This window comes from Aulonocara stuartgranti (assembly GCF_965226115.1).
Source record: "Aulonocara stuartgranti genome assembly, chromosome: 4".
Lineage (NCBI taxonomy): Eukaryota > Metazoa > Chordata > Actinopteri > Cichliformes > Cichlidae > Aulonocara > Aulonocara stuartgranti.
Genome location: NC_138942.1, coordinates 8228494 through 8250568, shown reverse-complemented (window position 1 = coordinate 8250568; position 22075 = coordinate 8228494). Strand labels below are relative to the sequence as shown.

Below are 22075 nucleotides of genomic sequence, written 5' to 3'. Positions count from 1 at the left end.
ATCAGACTTAAAGTTCATACAGACTTTGTGAGAAAACATAGGCTAAAAAATTATGTTTCTCTTATAGTATGAAACAAAAACATCTAAAGTGAAGTGCATGTCTGATATGAGCACTGCCACTTTCCACTGTATTAAAAACAGTATTAAAACCAGAATAGAACCTGTGAGTTCGGCATTTTATTAACTATCAGTAACGGTTAACACTCGTTTTTAGATTATTCTATCTCATCTGCTGTTATTAAACATTCCAACTTTGTTATTGCAATAGGGAAACGCCACTTCCTCGTTTCTCCTCGGGCACACCCCTCGTCAACAGCGGGTCCAATCAGCATCCAAGGACGACAGCTCGTAATACTGCGTCATCGTAGAGCGTAAAACTAACACGCCAGACAACACTGAGCATCAATATATTTATAGCAAAGCTAGTGATAGCTAATATGTTCCCTTAATTTCTAATACGCAAATAGTAGTGTTTGACTGGGGTCTGGTGCTCTGTAACTTTAAGAAAACAGCTATTTTTAATTGAACAATTATCTCCTGATGCCCCTAAGGATAAAGAACCCCCTTTTAAAGTGTGTGTAAATAATATACTTTTTTGGGGGTTTTTTAATCCCAAGGTTTGAATTTGAAGAGGACCTTTGCATCTTTTGTTCTTTACTCACTGGCCACTTTATTAGATACATCTGTTCAACCGCTCTTTAATGCAGCTATTTAATCAACCACTTGCATGGCAACAACTCAATGCATTTAAGCTGCTAGAATTGTCAAGTAGACTTGTTGAAGTTCAAATTTATCATCAGAATGGAGAAGAAAAAGTTATTTAAGTGATTTTGTATGTAACTTGGTTGTTAGTGCCAGACAGTCTGGTGTGAGTATTTTAGAAACTGCTGATCTACAGGGATTTTCCCACACAACTGTTTCTAGGGTTTACAGGGAATGGTCCAAAATAAAGAGGAAATATCCAGTGAGCAGCAGTTCTCTGGGTGAAAATGGCTTGTTGATGTCAGAGGTCAGAGGAGAGTGGCCAGACTGCTTCAAGCTGTGTGAAAGGCAACAGCCACTCAAATAACCACTCATCACAACCAATATATGAAGAGCAATCATGAATGCACAATACATCAAACCTTGGAAAAATATTACCTGGTCTGATAAGTCTTGCAACATTTGGATCTTTGGATGTTCTGATGGCTGCTTCCAGCAGGATAACATGCCATTTTGCAGAGCTCAAATAACTGGTTTCCTTAAATGACAGTGAGTTCACTGTACTCTAACAGCTTCTAGAATCAACAGATCTCAATCCAATAGAGCCTCTTTGGGATGTGATGTATAATGATGTATATCATGGGTGTGCAGATGACAAATTTGTAGCAACTGTGAGATGCTATGATGTCAATATGGATCAAAACGTTTTCAGGATCTTATTGCATCTGTGCCATGAATAATTAAGGCAGTTCTGAAGGCAAGTGTCTCAGTACTGGCAAAGTGTACCTAATAAAATCACTTATGAGTGTATATGCAAATGTGTTAAGCTACAAAATACACACTCAGAAAGAAGTGCACTGTAGAAGACAATTTTATCCCTAAAGGAATAATCCAAACAAATGTGCCCTCTAGTACTGTTCATTGGACCTCAACGTTTTAATACTGTTAATATGTAATTTGTGGGAGCTACCTGGTTTCCTATTTCAGTTACAGGTAAGGCATTAAATACCCGACTAGCTTTATTCTGTCTAGGTCTTGTATATCAGTGACATAGAGATGCAGATGATAGTACTATTTTCGAACAGAAATAAGGTCGGGGGTTCACCTCTTCCAGGCATTTTCTTGATTTTCTCTGGTCCAAAGAGAGATGCTTGTTATGTTAATGGAGTAGTTCTCAAACGGTGTGTTGTTACCAGGGAAAAATGTTGAAGGTTTTCTGAAGTGTGGCATTAAAAAAACAGTTTGACAACAGAGATGTCAGATACATGAAGCTCTGAATATTAAGGAAGACTAGAAAAGAAATAGTGAGTTCACATAAATGAATTCCAAGTATATGAATGAAAAGTAATATAAAATATGTTTATATACCCAATTTTACTAGTCTTTTAAAAGGTTTGTTTTTGTATTATCACATTATATTACAAAATTATCACCCAAAACTTGCCCTGTGAAGTACAAATCACAAGTGTATAAATAGGTACCTGCTGTCAAAAAAAAAAGATGTTCGACTTTCATGAAAAGTTCAGGATGAACACATTGGGGTTAACTTTAAAGTATAGCAAGATTTACATGTAAGATAATCGGTAGGTTATCTGTAGTAGTAGTTAACGGACTTTAGTTGGATCTAAATGAAGCAGCTAGGGTGCCTTAACACTGGCTGCACCGCAAGCTTTGTGTGTGTGTCTGTAGCTTGAAAGAGTTTGTGTTTTTACCAGAAAGACAGAAAAGTTTTGACCCAGAAATTCCTTATTTGTGTGTTTTGTAAAGATCCAGGCCTCAATTTCAACCAGCAGACATGTCAGTGTGTTTTTGTAAATTAAGTGTGTGTGTGTAAATGCACTTAAATATAGCATTGTCCTTAAAAAATCTGAAATATCTCTGCTTAATTATTCATTTCATATCATATACTTTAAGTGAAACTGTGATTTGTGATAACTATTTTTTTCAGTAAGATAAAGTACAACTCTCTATTTAAAACTATTCTGTGTACACATAAACCTGAAAATCCTAAACCACAGATACCCACAGGCAAACTGACATATGTCAGCCACAGGGCAAGAACAAATGCTGTTTTTCTTTCATGGCAGCTTTAGTTCATTCACTGCCTTCCAAGTGACCATTGTCTGATTGTTGTATTGTTTAAGACATGTAGATTTCTATTTATCTTACCAATACGCAGAATGCTGATCCATCTGCTGATGTGGAAAGTACTAGTATGGAGACAAGCCCAACATAAAGTCATGCTTTGGTTGATTTCTCCTAAACACTTTGCAAGATCTTCTTTTCGCTTCTTTTTCCTACTAGAGCATTAGTTAAACACAGATTTCTCTGGGGTAACATGATAAAAAACGACTACATTTTGAAAGACGCCCACCTAAGACTGGACCTCATGCTTATCTTGTGAAGCAGATCTTATTAAAAAGACCTTACCATGTAAGTTAATGAACCTTAGTAGTAGGTTAAATATGTTGAAGCTTTCAGGACCCAGAGGCAGTTGCCTGCTGCCTGTTGATAATAAGACTTTGCTCTATTAGCTTTGCCCCAGTGTCTTCCTTTTCTGTTCCAACAAGCTCGACATTTAACAACCCATCATGAGCCTGGCATCTAACATGTGTGTTGATTTAAATGTGTTATCTGAAACTTGAAAAGTTTGTAAAAACGTACTTTTGCTAATTAATACACATCTCTTCATTTTACGTCTCTGTCGTGTCGCCATGAGGACGGTGGGTGGGATCTTTGCGGTGATAGGAAGTTGCTCGGATACAGTCAAGATTGGCAGTGCTCCGTCTTCCGGTTCAATCGGTTGTGCGCAGAAGTTGCTAGTTACAGGAGCCATGATGGCGTTTGTAGTCTCCTTGAGCTAGGGCTGTGGATGATATTAAATCCACTAGCATCGCCCTAAATATAGGCCTGGTTGATTTCCAGAGCCATTGATAATAAACTGGAACATCTACTGCACACGAAAATATTATAATTTCTTATCAATATTGAATTTATAGGGGATAAAACTTACATTAAAGGGAACATGTAATCAGTACCAACCGGGTCAAGTTTTCATTTTGTTGGAGAAACGAGCGTCTTTTAATGAAGGCATTTGCTTGTTTCTGAATGCTAAGACCTTATTCTGTGGAATTAAAAACACCTTTACTTAACTTGGCACCGGACAAGGACAGCTTTCACAAAGGGACTTTTTTTTTCTTTTTTAGGAGTCAGCTCGCTAGCTGCCGAGCTTTAGCTAGCTGTGCTAGCTAAACTGAGACGGAGACGACACCACAATGATCAGATGTTTGGTTGGAGTCTTTTTCATTCGCTGATTAACTGAAAGTACAAACTTCGCAGCACTGGAAAACCAACTTGGCATTTATCTGCTTTGACGAAATATGCTGGTGATCTCAATGGAATGAATTGGCATTGAGGAGAAGTGGACGTAAGCGGCCTGGTGTGTTTATTTTTGTATTTTCCTGTCCTGATTTCGCTTAGTAAGACTTGTTTTGACATTTGGAGTTGCTACTGGTCTCCTGTGAATGAATTGCCTGGATCACCGAGGCCAAGTCGCAGAAGAGGCACCGACGCCGACGTGAGGGATGCCTGGGTCGGACCGACACCATGGGACCAAGAGGAAGCCGGAATCTAGCATCGGTGGTGTGCCACACCAGACCCAGGGCCCGACTCATACCTCTGCGGGAGACATGATGAGCAAGGACGGCAAGGTGCAGTTAAAAACTTCAATGTCCTCTTCTTCTTTAAAACGCAAACGGCATAAATCAACAAAACATAATCGGGAATCCTTGGCGGCACCTGACGATTTTACCCTCGGCGATACGGCGCCTCCTGGTGTCAACACGGTGAAGCCTCTAGTGGAGTACGACGATATTAGCTCCGACTCGGACACCTTCTCGGACCCACCGTCCTCCAGGCCTTTTGAGAGGGGGGGAAATCGACTGGAGCCCTCACCAGACTACGATAGGGATATTGGCGAAGAAGAAGGTAATAGAGAGAGCAGGGGGCACAGACACCCACGAAAAAAGTCCAAGGACACTAACAAAGTTAGAGACTCTGGAAATGGAGAACGTGGGTCCAAGAAAAAGAGCAGTAAAGATCGCGAGAAAGTGACTTCTGGAAAGGGCAAGGAGAAGGAGGCCTCGTTAGGCTCCTCATCTAAACGCCAGGTGCCGTCAGAGGGGGATTCCAAACGTGGGGAGCTGATGCTCTCCTCTCAGGCACCGCCTGCAGCCAGTGTAGGTAGCACTACTTCTTCTACATCCTCATCTCGCAGCAAGGAGAGCAGCCGCTCAGGGAAGTCTCGCAAAGACAGGCAACAGCGGAGAGAAGGCCGAGGGGAGGCCAGCCGCAGCTCCTCCCAGAGGAGCCGGACAGATAGAAGCCATCGCAAGTCCTCCAAGAGCCACAAGTCAAGCCCGAAGGGGAAGTCTTCAAGTAGGGGTAGCCCACGGAGAAAGGGCACCAGCTCTGCATTGTCGCCGAGTCCCAGAAGAGGGGCCGGTAGTGAGAGTCCACTGGGCGGTGGGTATGGACATCAGGGGGATGACAGCTACTCAAGACGGAGGGCGGCCCAGCAAAGCCCGAGTACCTATGGTGATGTGTCTCGCCGTAGCAGGCAGAGATCAGACAGCCCCTACGGCAGCAGACACAGGTCCTCCAGCTTTGAGAGGGACAGCAGCCCTTACTCTAGGAGACGCTCCACGAGCCCCTATGGTAACCGCAGGTCCTCCAGTACGAGCCCCATGTCTCGGTGAGTATATGCTGTAGGTCACCCTTTAAATCTTTTTGGGATTATGTTCGAGACATTTACTTATCAAGCCACCTTTCGTAGAGGTTTTGCATATTTCCAGAACCTTCACCTTTTATGATCCTACTTTACATGCATTTTAAGTTTGAGATTAGACAAATATGTTGAACTTGGAGAGGGCTTTTCACTCCAGCAAATTGATCTCTGCATTGAAGTTGAAATTTACCATACATAACAGACAAAAGCTTGAGAGTGAGAAAAATACAGGATGGAGATAGGCAATACCTGTAGTTGAAAACAGGGTTTGCCTTAAGCTGTCATTTCAATTCAAAAACAGAAGCTTAGGGCACTACAACCTGGCTCTGTGACCATAAGTATTTGTGTTCATAATTACATTTGAGCTATAGAGTCCATACTTGCCACTGATTTCAGAAAAAGACAGGTGTCTTTAATGAAACCCGGTACTTAGTTTTAGGAGGGCCTCACATTCTTTTATAGAGAAGGTAACAGATCTTTATTTGATGTGTAATATCATTTTCAAAATTTCACCATTATGTAGCAATGAAATGTTTTTGAAACTAAATAATGTTCTTAATTAATTAGCCCAGTATATTGCTTTAGACAACAAGAATAGATCCAGTTGGCCATGAAAGCGTCAGTAGTTTTAGTTTTACTTGTCCCACATGGTTTTGATTTCATTATAATATGATCTAGAGATCTTATTTAGCCATGGATCAGCAGTCTGTCTCAGTTATATCATGCATTTCATTTGCCTCTAATTCTCTGTCTTAATCTATAAATGATCTTAAAAATGTGCTTTTTATTTTAGACGCTCGGGCCGCTCCAGGAGTCGCTCCCCTCTGCACTACTCTTCTTCTCACCGCTCCTCCTCTCGTTCCCGCGGTAAGAGGCACACCTCCTCTGCTGGAACAGGGAGCATTTCCCACAGTAACCGGCCAGCTAGCCGCTCCCCTCCTTCGTCACGTCTGCCCCTCAATTCCAGCTTAGGTGCAGAGTTGAGTCGCAGGAAGAAGGAACGCCTGGCTGCTGAGGCGGCTGCTCGTGCTAGTGGTGGCGCCTCTCCACTTCCGACAGCTCAAAAACCGTCAAGCTCCTCATCCTCACGGCCTGCTAAAGCTGAAGCTCTACAGCCAGAAAAAGGTGCAACAGCAGTAGCAGCATCAGAACCTCAGCCGCCACCAACCCAGCAGTTATCCCATGATGTTCCCAATGCTGATGAGCCGATGACTGCAACTCTAACATCCTCTTCAAACAACTCTCCTGCACCGCCGCCACCTCCTCCACAGCCCTCTTCTCCAGCGCCACCCAATCCAGCCACACAGGTTCCACCACCACCTCAGGCAGAAACAAACATTCAGCCTCCTACACCCTCAACCGTATCACAAACTAAATCGCCAGCAACAGTTCCTGCTCGCAGCCCTGTCCGCCAGACCCCACTCCACAAGACTTCGACTCTTCCTCCCCTGCCTCTACCACCTGCACTGCTGGGAAATGCTCAGGACAGGTGAGGAATCCCTCAACAGGCACACTGATCTAGTGCCTGTTGTGTTATGTCAAGCTTAGTGCCTATTAATCTGTTGTATGAGTTTACAGCTGTTATTCTTGGACTTGTACTGTCATTTGTCAGTGATTTGTATGTACATCGGGATGTCTTGAACACACCATTCAAGACATCCCATTTTGTTTTTCATGAGTCATTTTAACAAAAATTAATTTCAAAACATAACTTGATATGTAAACATTTTATGAATAAATGCTATGTTTGCACTTTGGTGTTTTAAATATGTCAAAAAACAAAAATGGCGCACTGTTAGATGAAAGTGAATTTAAATTTTCCTCTTTTAAATCGTGGTATGTACACTTTATTGTAACTAGTTTTAATCTGAATGTGTGTGTTAGTTGTTACATCGACATGAAAACGGTGCATAAAATGTGTTCCTGGTTTTGTCTTAAACTTTTTTTTTTTTAAATCTTGCTCTATTAGCCCAAAGAAATCCACTCCTCCCCAGAGGCCATCAAGAAAGGACAAAGAAGGTCGCAACCGCCCTTCTATTATTGATCTGCCTTTACCGCCCACCTTGCTTGGAGGGGACTCTTCACCCCCACAGTTACCTGTCCGCCAGCCTCCTCTCTTACCCCAGACAGCCCTTAAGAAGAGACCAAAGTCAGCATTCACTTTTATACTCACCCACTTAAAGTTTTCCTTTCATTAATCACACATGATGTCTTAGCTGCTTTTCTTGTTTGTGCTTTCCAGGATTTGTTGCCCGCGATATGGTGAGCGCAAACATACCCAAAGTGACTGGGGCAAACGGTGTGTAGATAAATTTGATATAATTGGCATCATAGGGGAAGGCACCTATGGCCAAGTGTACAAGGCCAAGGACAAAGACACTGGTAAGTGAAATCCATTTACTACTATGTTTTCCTTAAAAAAATAAAACCCAAATAAGATAAAAAAAAAAATAAAAAGAGTGGCTCTCTAAAATGTGTTCTCCAAATATGCTAGGTGAACTGGTGGCTTTGAAGAAAGTGCGTTTGGACAATGAAAAAGAGGGCTTCCCCATCACAGCCATCAGAGAGATTAAGATCTTGCGGCAGCTCAAACACCGTAGTGTTGTCAACATGAAGGAAATTGTCACTGACAAGCAAGATGCACTTGACTTTAAAAAGGATAAAGGTAAGGGGGGCAAAAAAAAAACTTGCTGTTTTCTTTTATGTGGGGTATAAGTAGGTAAGAAGTGATGATAAGTTAGGGCTGCTCGATTATGGCAAAAATGATAATCACGATTATTTTCACTGAAATTGAGATCTCGATTATTTGACGATATTTATTTAACAATAACAATGTATTGAACAATGACTTTAAAGATTGTCATAAAATATTATAAAATAGTGTGCAAATACTGATAACAGTGCAGATGTTTGCAATATAAAAAATAAATGAAAAATGTAAACATCTATGTTTAGTGAACTTTGCAGTGTTGCTTTGTGGTGCAGCTATGACACCGTAGCAAAGTTTACACACTATGTCTACTTGATCCACGTCTGACTCCGCGAACCAATAATGCTTCCACACCACTGAAGTTTTGTTTAACCTCTCTTTTCAACCAACGGCAGTCACTCTCCTCTCCAAATAACTTCTGCTTAGCTTTCCGAGCTTCCCTCGGGTCCTCTTAATCAGCGGTCCCCAACCCCTGGGCCTCGGACCGGTACCGGGCCGCGAGAGTTGAGGCTCAGGTGTGAAATGTATAGTTTTCAGGGTTTTTATCGGTTTTCAGCGTTATTTTGTTATCGTTTTTATCGTTTACTCGGTTTTCCTGGGTCTTTTCACTTGTGTTATGAATAAATCTTCTTTTTTTTTTCGGTACCGGTACTAGTTTTATTTTGTTGTATTTATCCGCGACACCTTAAAGGCCGGTCAGTGAAAATATTGTCGGGCGCAAACCGGTCCGTGGCGCAAAAATAGTTGGGGACCGCTGCTCTTAATTGTTGTGACACGTGTTCGAAACGCAGAGAGGTGCGCTAGATTTGCCACACGAAGCAGCGCGAGAGTAAAGCACGAAGGAGGGGCTAATAATCGGCTCAGTCATTTTTAATGATCGTTGAAAGCCCAGATCGTAATCGTGATTAAAATTCGATTAATTGAGCAGCCCTATGATAAGTTAGGGGGGGAGTGTTTGTTTTAAATGCAAGGGGAAAACTTTGCAGGTGGGAGAAGGCATCCCCTTAAAAAGAAATTCTCCAATGGAACTTGTTTTTAGTTTAATTAATTAAATGATGTCACAGAGATGGCAGTAATCACTTGTATTGTATAGCTAAACGTATTTATTAATGAGTTTAGCGATACATTTTTGCTTATCTAGAATTACACTGCGTTTTTATCATTCATCTGGTCGAGGTAGGTATATGCACGATTTTCACTGCTTGAATTGAGTATGTCATTCAATGTATGAGAACCTACAGACAGCTTAAGTTTGCTGTAGTCATCCTTGCAAATGGTAGTGCGAGAAAAGTGGTTTTATGATTACTGGTGCACGATGCCTTTAGTTTTAGTAAACTGGTTGTAAACTAGTTGAGCGCAGTTTAACCAAGAGTATAAATAGTTATAGGGCTGTGCTGGTGTCACATCTTTCTTGAACATTGAACAACTGAACCCCTAGAAGCCATTTAAATGGTGTGTAGATTCCACCTAATTGGTAGACTACAGGCATATGCCAGGAAAGTAATGGTGGGCACACTATATGAAACCGGATGTGCAGCACTTCTGTTTGTCACTGAAATATGTTTTAGCAGCTGTGACAGCACTGACGGAGTCAGACCTGAAACTGCAACATGTCTGAAAACGTGCATACACATACCTTGACCAGCAGATAATGACACACAAAATGAGAGCAGAAAATTATAAGAAAAGGTGACACTCATAGAATACACTGTCTTTTTTTTTTTTATACAAAAGCAGATTATTTAGTGTTGTTTCTATGACAAGTTATATATTTATGGTTGCGTTTGGGTTCTCTCTTGGTTCTCTACCTTCACTTAGTGGGGCTAGGTTAATTGGTGTGAATGTGAGTGTGAATTATTGTCTGTCTCTGGCTGTGTTGGCCCTGCGACCGGCTGGGGACCTATCCAGGGTGTACACAGCCTCTCTGCAACACTGAATTGTATAAGTGGAAGAGAAACTGCTACTATTGTGGAAATAAAGTGTTCGTGACATTTGAAATTGTTAGCATAAAACATAATTTAAAGCAAAAGAAATAAAAACTGAAAAACTAGAACTGATATAATGACCACATCTGGTTGCGTTCTCTGTAGTCACTGTTAACTTGAACAGTTCTTTAATGTTTCAATCCAGAGAGAAGTGTGCTGCTAGAGTTTTCTGGGCTGTATGAATGTTAAATAGCTGGCAATGCAGTTGTGCACATTTCAGTTCAGTAACTTCACTTTTAAAGAAGCATGGTTAAATTTACCTGAATACCTATTAACCATTTAACACATGTCCACTTATGTGAACCCACAGACATATGTGTGTGCATGTATTTTTGTTTAAGACATCTGAATACATCTTTGTATTTTTAGGAGCTTTTTACCTGGTGTTTGAGTACATGGACCATGATCTGATGGGCCTGCTGGAGTCAGGCCTGGTCCAGTTCTCCCATGAGCACATCCGCAGCTTCATGCGTCAGCTGATGGAGGGCCTGGACTACTGCCACAAAAATAACTTCCTGCACAGAGACATCAAATGCTCCAACATACTGCTAAATAACAAGTGAGTAAAGTATTGTTGTTTCCTGTGTGCAGACAATTGCAGTAAAATGCAGCAGCAGCTAGGCTGTTCCTAGTCACAGGTTTTTCAGTACTAACAGTGACATGTGAATTTTAAGTTTTATCTACTTTTTTTTCTTATTCACCCATGTAAACAAACACTAAGAAATGTAATCTTCACACCTTTAAATGTATCCGCATTCCTTAAATACTATCAAACGATTGCTATAATTTGTCAGGCAGAAAGGGTTCAAAAGTGTGTCTGCAGGAAAGCTAATTACAAAGTAACAAAATTAATTGGATGCTTCAGATAACCTTAGTGGAGTACAGCAACTTCCCACAGATGGTTGCTTAGTACAGTTGAACATCCAATGTACAACCAAGGTGCATGAAAAAACTGAGCTTAAATGAGCTATCAAGAATTAAGAAAATGTGTGTTTTTCTGGGAAGTGGAGGATTTAAAAACCACAGTGCATGAAGTTATTGCCCTGCTACTGAACAGCTGACTTCAAATAGACATTAGAAGTGGATCATTTGCACCTGAGCGCTGCCAAATTTGACCAATAATATTTGTTGTTTCTTTAAGAGCAGTGTGTATTTTACAGTATCAGTTGACTTTTACAGTGAAGACACTTTGAGTTGTGTTTTAGATTAGATGCACTAAGATTCAGTAGTTGGCAATGCTTTTTTTGTTATTGTTTTTTTTTTTTTAATGTTATCTGTGCTTGTTTGTGCAGAGGTCAGATCAAACTGGCTGACTTTGGTTTGGCTCGTCTTTACAACTCAGAGGAAAGGTAAGAGGCGACGGTTGTATATACCTGATCTGCTTAATTCCATTTAGTGATTATAGACATTATAGTGTTTAAGTTGCTGAATGAAAGCAGTTTATTTTATTATTTCTTTTTAATTTACAATGTCTGTCCACAAGATGGGGCTGTGTCTCAGAAATAATACAGTTACTTGGAGCTAAAATGATTCTGATTTGTCACTGGGGGACATGTATGACTGCTGACTCCCATCTCATCTCTCTTTTCTTGCTCCTAGCCGGCCATACACTAATAAAGTAATCACACTATGGTATCGTCCCCCTGAGCTTCTGCTGGGAGAGGAGAGATATTCTCCAGCCATTGATGTTTGGAGTTGTGGGTGAGTACAAAACGGTTATCTTAGTACTTCTGTCTGTCAAATCACGTGGTCTTCAAGTGTATGATTTATTGTCAGATGAATAATTGGGGAACAACAGATTATACTGTTGTTTTTATGTAGATTAAGACATTTTTTGGGGGGGGGGAAGAAGAGTCTCAGCCTTTACTTCAGGTTAGTCACATAACACCCCTGAGTTGCCTAGGGTGCATAATTGCAGGTTAAAGCTTCCCACCCATCAGGGTTCACTGTACCAAAATAGTCCTATTTTCCCATTCACCTCGGCTCAACCCACAAACTACTCTAAAGTGGCATATTTGTGCTAGACTTGTGTTTTCCTTGCTTTGTCCTTCATCACAAGTCATTTTCACTCAATTTCTTCAAAAATGGTTTATGCAGATCATTTGGACAGCTGCTGTAGTCTTTTTTTTTTTTTTTTAATTGTTATTATATTACAGCAGTGTCTAATCTCACACATTTTACCTGTCTGTTGTCTGGTAGTTAACTTTTTTCGTAATGGTTGTTGGTAGATGTATTTAAGTATTTATTTCTGCAGTGTAAGCAGATGTGTTGGGAACATTTTGATAAAGTCTTTACAATGTACTATTTACGTTTGGTGACTAATGCGCAAATTTCTCTTTAGATATGTGTCATATTCCTAAATCTTCAATTGTTTTATAGTATTTTATGGAAATAATTTGTCTTATTTTGCAGCAAGCCCAAAGGTATTACCATATTAAATTCGAATTATCACACTTGGTTATAAACATTCACAAAACTTTCACCTTTGTCATACAACTCTTAAACAACCTTATCTACAGTCTGAGAGAGTCTTTCCTTGTGAATACTTTAGGAGCTTTACCTTGTTGGAATAAAAGGGCCTACATTCTAGGGCTGCCACAAACGATTATTTTGATAGTCGACTAGTCACCGATTATTTCTGCGATTAGTCGACTAATCAGATCACCATCCATTGGACATAAAACGTACAGCTTATTGCACCAGCAGCATCTGCTCTTATATAACTATCATTAGCTTACAGCTTTAAGTGTTTCAGGTACGTGCTAACTAAAAATAAAGACAAGATGATAGTTTATTACATTTTAATGAAATTTGCAGATTGTTTCGGTTAAGTTTAATAAACTCCTTGCTATCTAAAATATAACAGGACACCGGAGTAAATTCTCCAGCATCTCACACTTCTGATGATCAGCTGTCTGCTTGACGTTTATTCAGCTGTGTAAAAACTATAACTTTAATCTCAGCCAAACCGATTTACTCAGGAACAAATAAAACACTGAAAAAAGCCAAACAATAAAATTTTAAGTTATCTAAGTGACTCATATATCATATTTAACCTGACTAGCGAAAGACGGCAGTGGGTTTGAAAACGATTTGCCGGGAGTCCAGTGTTCTCACGGCTCTAGTGACCTAGCCCCCGGCTAGCTATCGAGCTAGTGGGTAACAGACGTCTCCGAAAACGTCGGAGCGCTTTTGAAAATATGTGGTGTCTTGATAAACTGAGCAGATATTTGAGGTTTACACAGCTACATTCTCACCTGAAAACATGTTAAACGTTTATTTTGTGACCCAGAAAGAAGAATAAGAGTAATATTAAAACTAACTAGCTGCCGCCATTGTTGGAAACTGAGCTGGGCCGCAGCTTCTTCTTCTTCGGGGTTTAACGGCAGCTGGCATCCTTGTACATGCAGTGCTGCCATCTTCTGTTTCAGTCCGTTATTACACTCTTAAATCCTGCTACTTACTCCTGCGTCTTTTGGGATCTTACAAAGCTTCAAATGACGCGTCGACTATTAAATCAGTCGTCGACGATTTTAATAGTCGACGTAATCGTGACTAGTCGACTAATCGTGGCAGCCCTACTACATTCATAACATTTCACAGGCCTATTTGACCAAGATTTTGCCAGGCCATTACTCTTTAAGTAGTTTTTAAAAGCTGTTTTAAACTTTACATTATATACATACATTATATACATGCAATACCTTTTCTTACTTGTCGTGGCTCAGGTGTATTCTTGGAGAGCTCTTTACCAAGAAGCCCATCTTCCAGGCTAACCAGGAACTTCTGCAACTAGAGCTGATCAGGTAGACTGCCTACCACAAATAAATTTCAAGTAATAATTTCTGATTGAATTATCAAGCTTATTAATAACCCTTTCCTTTGTCTCAGCCGACTGTGTGGGAGTCCCTGTCCGGCCGTTTGGCCTGATGTCATTAAACTTCCATTGTTCAACACAATGAAACCCAAGAAGCAGTACAGACGGCGACTACGGGAGGAGTTTGCACAGTATGTACTCAAACTACGCTTACCTAAGACAGCTGTGATCAACTCTGTCTGGTTCTAGAGGAGTAATATTTTTTCTCCTCAACATAGTTTACCTACTCCTGCCCTGGACTTACTGGACCGAATGCTGACCCTTGACCCTGCACGCCGTTGCACATCGGAGCAAGCGCTCTTCAGTGACTTCCTGCATGATGTTGAGCCCAACAGGATGCCACCACCAGAGTTAGTAGCTGGTTCTAGTGATGGTTGACACAATGACAGTGTTGGATTGAGCACGTGAAAAATAACACTAGGACATTATCTGTATCAGAATACAATTATTGCCTATTTAGGGCGTTTTCTTTCTTTCTTTTGTTTTATTTGGTTAATAAAATGTATATTTTAAATTTGTACAATTTCTTTTTTCTTTTTTAGCCTTCCTCATCATCAAGACTGTCACGAGTTGTGGAGCAAGAAGAGAAGACGTGCACGTCAGAGCGGGGTCGTCGAGGATGTGCCTGTGCCCAAAGTGCCCCGTAAAGATGTGACAGGGACCTCCAGCGGAGACAACCCTCGTCCCCCAAACAGCCCCACTGGAGCTCCACCTCCTCCAGGGAAACCACCCTCCACAACCAACATAGAGAGTGAGTTGTCAGGTAACAGATACTAAGTATTTAACCAGGAACACATTTTTTTGTTTTTTCAAAAAAGTTTCCGTATTGTGAAAAAAAAAATATATATAAGAATTTATTTATTTAATTTTAAATGTATTTGATTGTTGTGTCTTTATTAGACTGACACTGAATTCTAGTCGCATGCATGTGTGTGTTTAGGCCTGGCATCGGCTGCAGAGCAGTTGAATCAGACAGAGCTGGCAGTGCTGCTAAACCTTCTCCAGGGACAGGCAGACGGCTTGCCCCAGGTTGCTCAGCTCCTCAACCTCCCCAATCCAGAGACTCTCAGCCAGTTGTTGTCTGCTGTTAGTGAGTCCTCTGACCACCAGGGGGCACCAGAGGACCAGACCCAGGCAGCTTCCAGGTCTCAGCCCCCAGAGCCGCCTCCTGAACCCCAAGAGATCTCACCGACATCTGGAGATCCGCCACTCAGCCAGGAAGACCAGGCCAAGCTACTGGCTCTCCTTTTGGGCCAAATTATAAAGCCACAAACCGAGGAGCAAGGCGATGAAAGTAATGGCGTTCAGTCAGAGGAGGCACTAACGCGCGGTTCGTCCGCTTCTACTACTGATTGCAAGGGCAAGTCTGGGTTTAGCCTATAGAGTGTGAAACAGAAAAGGTACCAGGGTCAGTTGGAAATCATAAGAGTGGAAAGAGCCAGGCAAGGAACAAACAGAAGCTGACTATATACTGTATCAAATTACTTTGATTTTAGGATACTTAATAAAATTTGCAAATAGGGCTATTAGACCGATATTACACCCACCCCTTCTTTTATTCATGACATACGAGTGACACACATTCAACATCTTCCCCTATAAACACCTGTACTATTAAAAAAAGTGCAAAAGAAAACCCTGGCAAATTGTCTTTTCAGCGTTTGCTGTCCTGTGACCCTGATAACCAGGTAAAGGTTTGTTGCACACGGATATCACTGGTTCATCACTGGTGTACTCAATAAACCAGAAGAAAGTACAGTGTTATTCATTTGAGTAAAAAGGCTCACACTGTGATGTTCCTTCAATTTTCCCTCTTTCTTGTTTCTTTATCACAGTCTTTGTTTCTCTCTGTCCCATTTCCACATGTTTTTTCTTCCTCACTTCATTTTCATTATAAAGCAGGTGTCATGGATTCTTCACAGAGAGCGATGTTGCTTTAAACAGTCTGTAATGTCAGCCTTTTTATGAAGAAAGTCTAATAAATTATCAAGTGAAAATAAATGTTTTGAATCTTTAGATGTCACCTGCATGTGTTTCTTTTAACCTTGGTTTTTGTCACTTTTTTTTTTTGGTAACTGTTCACTCTGGGTCACGTTTTTCTTAAAATGTGATTAGGAATTGGAATAACACTGATTATGCTGCTGACACTGAATGGTGAACCTTTAAAAGCATTTGAAAACCTTACATCACTGGTCCACCTTGCACTGCAGTAGATTCGAAAGAATAGACAGTGCTGCTTTAGTAGTGTTACCCGCCCTTTGAAAGTACTTGAAATTCTCCTGCTTAATTCACCTTTTCTGTTCATCCAACTGCACATGCCCCTTGTATTGTTTTCCCACTTAGTTCCCACATTTTTTTTCTGTGATTTGGGGGGGGGGGGGGGGTGTTTGGAAGTGTGGGCCTGCATCTGTTGTGCAAGTGTTAATCTGTTAGTGGGTAGTGCATTCAAAGACATTAACGTTTCTCTGTTTAATAAACATCTAAATGGTAATGACTAGTTATTTAAAAATAGAAAAAAACACTTATTTTATTTTTACCTACCTATAACCATTCACTTGAATCGGTAAATGGTCATGTGTTTCATGTGCCAGATGTAAAAAACATTTTTTTGTCTAATTGTTTTTAGTGATATTGTATAGCATCTACACTAGGTTCACAAAGTTATTTGATTCCAAAAACACAGACTGTTGTAAGATTGCTCCTACCACTGCAGCATGGTTCCCTATTTGTAGTAAGTTAGTGTGCTGATTTGCTTAAAGTGCTCTGCCCTCCCTCTTGTGGTAAAGGTAGGAATGTCAACGTTGTGTAACTCCATGATAGGCTTATTTGAAATGCAGTACTACTGTCTTTAAATGCAGGTTGGGAGTATAAGAGGATAAAGAAAGCTTATTAGTGGGTGTGTAGCTAGTATGTAGGTTTAACTTAATTATGCCTTATAAGATTATGTCTAATGTGCTGTGTTCTGTTCTGTTCTGTTCTGTTTGGACCCTTCAGATGGTGCAGTGACAAAAAGAAAAAAGCTTGGGGCCAACCAGGGGCCTTCAACTGTTGAGCAACGTCCACCCTCTCCACCAGGTCCACCTCCATCAACTGTTGGAAACTCCCAGCAGGCTGCGCCAGAAACGCAACCCAGCCAGGACATCAGCCCTGCTGTAGCAGCTGCCTTGCTCCAGCTCATCTCTCAGCAGGACTCGGAGTGTGGTGCCTCACAGCGCAGCAACGATCCTTCTCCTACTGTGGACGCTCTTGCCCACAGACAGTGCCCTCCACCATGGGTTGCAAGCTCTCCACCTAAACCTTCAGCTGCAGCTGAATCCCCAGCAGGACTAGCGACTGCTGCTCCTACCACTGCAGCACAGTTTCCCAAAGACCAGGACCTCCGCTTTTCCCATGGAGCTGCCCGCTGACCCTCAGTTCCCCGTCGAGATCAAGCTGGGTACCGTGGGACTGGTCCAGCAATCCTGGCCTATAAGGAAATACAGAGGGACACCTACAGAGTATGACTCACTGGACCCTGTGCAGGTAGTGAAAGTTGGATCAAAGATTTTGATAATGAATGCCTGAATGAAATAGATCTGGAGTATTTTTAGAAGTGGTCATGAATATCTCTGCCTGCAGAATGAGCTGTCATGTGGTGTTATGGTGGGAGTATCTCAGCAGGTTAGTCTGACTTTCAGCGGTTATGCATACTCTCCATCTGCAAACCCGTTCTCTCTCCTCTACACTGAAGGGTCTGGTGTCGAATGAAGTGTAGCTTCCAAATTGAGTGTTACACCGCTGACAAGCAACTTTGAAAACAACTATAATATCTTTTTTTGCCCTAGAACAAATGATTGTCATGTGCACAGCAGTGCCCCCTTCTAACAGGATTACCAGTGTTTTGGAGAATGAAGTAATTATCCTCCACCCTGACAGTCTGATAGACTTTTTGAAGTTAGTTGTTACATAAGGGTACATTTGAGGAAATGACCTCAGAAGATGTGACTTTTTCTGTTCATATTCGAGCTCCCCTGTTCTCAGCTTTGTGCCTCCACTCTGACCCCGGCGACCCTTGAATGATCTTGGCCTAGTGTGAAAATGTGGGCTAAGTTTCGGCTTTGAATGGCACCGGTGTACAGGTTACTTGGATGACGCACTCTGTCATCACCTAAAACTAACTCTGCTCACTTTAAGGTATCGCTTCTTTACATACAGCAGATCTTTGTGTTGTAACAAGCCTGTAGTGCTCATGTTCCTGTCTCAAACATGGAATAAACTGCATTTTGATGAACTGCTCCATAATGCACATACTCTTCTGCTAAATGAATGCAAAGCTAGAAACATACAGAAACACATTTTTCCCGATTCTCCTAGTAGGCTTTGAAAGCCTCCTTGCATACGTCTGCTCCTCACCTACCTGCCAACAAAAGCTTTTTTTGTTTTTCCTCTCATTTTTTTGTGTAGTTATTTTTTTACATAAAGAAAATGATAACATGCCTAAAAAATGGTCTATTGTTTTGTTTCCATTTTTTGCTTTGGAAAAAGAAAGGAAAGAAAAATGGTTTCATGTGTCTGTAAAAAGAAACATTTTGTAATGTGTTTTTTTTTCCTTGGTTCAGTTTATTAAAGGAAGTTATGCGACCGGATGAACTGTCTGTTCTGCCGTTTCTGGATGTTTCTGTGTAAAGCGGCCACTAGATGGTAGGCACCAACGCAAACTACCACTCAGTTTACAGGAAGTCCACACAGTCAGGTTTCTCGGAAGACTGAAACTCAAGAACTGCAATGTGAAGCAAGTTGCGTACCGGGCTATAATTATTAATTATTAATCTGATCTTGTGGTAGGTAAATTCCAACCACTGTTTTGATTTTAAAAAATGTAACTAAGGAATGATATTTATCTCACAAACCACAACTTAAAGATACAAACAAATAATTTAATAAGTAAGCAAGAAAATATGCGTAATTCCATGTAAAGGATTTACCAAACTGAGATTTTGGAGCATGTGCATTCCAGTGTGTTAGACAGGTTCACGAAAATGGCCCAAATATTTCACCCTTATTTGTAATGTGATATCTTCCTATGTTCTTTTGTCCTTTTTCCCTTTTAGCAAACATGCCATAATCTGTTCACTATCATTGCTGAAGGGAATCGGTGTTTATGTTTGGTCATAGCTCTGGTTTAGCATAGCTTGAGAATATTTTATATAAATATTTTTATAGTTTCATCATAATGAGCAAAAAAACAACCAACCAACCAAAAAAAGCGAGTAGCTATAATGCACACAAAACGTCTTCGTAGTTCTCCCTATGCTGAAAGCGTATTTATGTATATTGATTCCTTCACTACTAGGGTTGATCTCTTTATGGAGATCCCGACAGGCTCATAAAATGTAGATTGGCAACGAGAGAAGTATGCAAGGTTCATGCAGACTGCCTGTGTGTTTGTGCACGTGTGAGTTTTTGCGCGTGCTGGATTGACTTCGTGCATACCCCAGACCAGTTCGTCACTTGGCAGGCTTACAGAGCCGCTTACAGAGCCGCTTACCCCTCTGGCCCACCAAGCAGCTGAGCCCTCTGGGTGAGAGATCCTTTCAGAGTGGAGGCAGTGGGAGGCTCACCTGCCCTCTAGCACAGGCCCAGTGTGAGTGAGATGAGACGGTGTTGTGTGTGCGTGCATGTTTCTGTCTGATGCCTTTGCCCACCGGGACTCCAAATAATAGTGAATGTGCCCGCAGGGAGTTTCCACAGGAGAAGTAGTGGGCAATGCCAGTGCCAAGTCACAGAGACTAGACGAATAAATCAGGACTGAGGAGTGATGAGAGGGAGGTGCATGAGGCTGTGCCATCAATCAGAAAGGCACCTTATGGGGAATGCCCATAAATGTGCCATGCTGCCAGGCTGAAGCACGTACTCGCGATGGCAGAGACAGGCGACGGTGGTGCTCAAAATGGAGCCTCCATTTTGGATGCCGGCACTTCACTGTCAGCTGCAGGGATTTTGGTGGACTTCCAGACAAGCAGTGAATTGACTGACAGTATATTTCAGTCAGTTCACGCCAAATTATATTCATGAAATGTGATTTTTTTTTTTCTTTTTTTCTGTCACTGCTGGGCTTAATTTTCTCAGCCTTGTCTGAGCTGATTGATATATTATTTGGAATCTAGTTTATTTTAAACATAATCTGATCAATTAGACACTGTCTCCACTGTGTCAAAATTGAAACCCTTAGACAATTAGCAGCCATCACATTGAACATCTGTTTAAAGCTAAAATAACAAGAGTACTAGTAAGAATGTCGATCATTCTGAGTAAATGCAGATCAGCTGTTAGAAGTATGGAAAAAAGCAAAATGACAGTTCTTAGAGTTTATTTCCTTTTGTTGAGACTCTGAGTGAAGTGACCTGTTTTAGTTTTCAAGCTGAAACGATCTCAGTCAAAATATTCATTCGCATTTTTCTGGCTCCTGCAGGGAACATTGTAGCAATCTAAAAAATCTTAAACGCCTGGCACCTCAATGTGTCTCAACTTGTACATTTTAATTTGGCAGCAAAATCAGGATGCAAGAAAAAGAAGAAAGTGAAGTGAGACGACAGAAGATGAGATTCACGGGCAGGCAAAGAGGGCAACTGCTGAGCAGGAGCAAAGTAAGCCATTTAAAGCTGCATTTTAATGTTTCACTTTAAGCAAACGATTAGGTCAGTCAAACTGTGAGGGATATTTCACACATTTAGATATTTTCATGTGGGCCTTTCAGAAACACAACAAAACTAACGATTCTGGACCAATTTGTAAATCAGTCATTATATCTTATATGCTGTGATATATTTCTCGATTTTATCTGGATTTATAATTATGTAAAGTATCCGAATACCCATCTATTCTACTTGCGTGCACACAGCTATGAGAACGTGCATTAATGCGGGCCTGCGTGGCATCTCGTTTGTGGAGTGTAAATCTGGGCTGCTGTCGTATCTCTGAGCCGTGCTACAGTTTGATGTCGAGTCTGCTGACTGAGGCTGTTTGATCAGTGACTATGTGTAAACTCAGTGAAGGGAGGCACAGACTCCCTCAGTTGCTCATCTAAAGCACACACTACACAAAGTGTGATTAAGAAAAAATAGTTAATATAAGACAGAAATTGCATATAAGTAGTAGTGTTTTCTTGACTGGAAATGTAAACCTAACTCCCCACCAACATATTGTCGCCGAATGGGGGAAAAAACAAAACAAAACACATTGAATTTTGAAAGCATTTCGGGTCGTGAGCAAATTGTGCTGTCTTCATCATATCCTTCTTTGTCTTCTATCAAGCAGAATTTAATGTCAGCCATTTCGTTTATGGCTACATCTTTATTTATGTGATATTTCAAAAATTGATTGACTTTATCCCAGCAGTGATAATATATGCTTTACTGCTGCAACAGCATGCTTTATTGATGCCATAACACCATCTCCATTTCTTCTCAGTTTATAGTTTTGTGAGAAAAGTGCTCTCTCTCTCTCTCTCTCTCACTCACACTCACACACACACACACACACACACACACACACACACACACACACACATTATTTTTTGATTGTTGAACAGCAGTGAGGCCAACCAAAGAGGGCTTTTTTAGGAGGGCTTTTTGGATCAGCCAGATGATACAGATGTGTGATGCTTTTATATTAAGTCACTGCTGCCAGGTCATAAAATGAAAATAATCTGGAAAAATTGGGCCAAATTCTAAATGATTTGCTCTAACAATAATCAATACCCTCACAGGCGGATGATGCTGACTTTTAAAAATCTTTCCCTGACCTTATCGCAGTGAACTCCCCGTTAGCCAAAGACACTTCACCCTCTCTGCGTGACGCTGCACTTTTGCAAAAGTATTTTTCCAAGGTCTCACCATCTCATTACCAATTCTATTCAAAGCGCTTCATGAGCTAGGCAACATTATTGTCTCTCTCCATGAGTCTGTGTTGATGCTGCCTCTTTAAGGGCAGAGGGGCTGCTGGGAAAGCTGTCGGTGAGGATGGTGGAAGAGGAA

At 41.1% G+C, this 22075-nt stretch overlaps 1 protein-coding gene across 5 annotated transcripts; it reads left to right on the top strand.

Annotated features, from left to right (window-relative positions):
- Positions 1-3427: 3427 nt before the first annotated feature.
- Positions 3428-20675, top strand: cdk12 (cyclin dependent kinase 12). Of its 5 annotated transcripts, XR_014276150.1 has the most exons (15): positions 3428-5455; positions 6282-6977; positions 7458-7637; positions 7731-7870; positions 7983-8153; positions 10553-10742; positions 11476-11532; positions 11783-11884; positions 13912-13989; positions 14075-14191; positions 14279-14410; positions 14603-14823; positions 15001-15420; positions 17055-17582; positions 20590-20675. XR_014276150.1 is itself a non-coding variant. In XM_082529026.1 (14 exons), the coding sequence occupies exons 1-14, from the start codon at positions 4287-4289 to the stop codon at positions 17465-17467; spliced, it is 4074 nt and encodes a 1357-aa protein (XP_082385152.1). In that variant the 5' UTR covers positions 3428-4286; the 3' UTR covers positions 17468-18685. The 5 variants fall into 5 exon arrangements, 4 of the variants coding, with proteins under 4 accessions (XP_082385152.1, XP_082385153.1, XP_082385151.1 ...); XM_082529026.1 differs by lacking the exon at positions 20590-20675 and having other exon boundaries at positions 14603-14811; positions 17055-18685; XM_082529027.1 differs by lacking the exon at positions 20590-20675 and having other exon boundaries at positions 15001-15390; positions 17055-18685.
- The last annotated feature ends 1400 nt before the right edge of the window (positions 20676-22075 follow it).

Bases quoted from the DNA above. Each gene is read 5' to 3' on its own strand.
- cdk12 (XM_082529025.1), top strand. From the start codon at position 4,287: ATGCCTGGGTCGGACCGACACCATGGGACCAAGAGGAAGCCGGAATCT. The intron at 7,638-7,730 runs GTCAGCATTCAC...TGTGCTTTCCAG, and splicing joins GCCCTTAAGAAGAGACCAAA to GATTTGTTGCCCGCGATATG. The intron at 10,743-11,475 runs GTGAGTAAAGTA...TTGTTTGTGCAG, and splicing joins AACATACTGCTAAATAACAA to AGGTCAGATCAAACTGGCTG.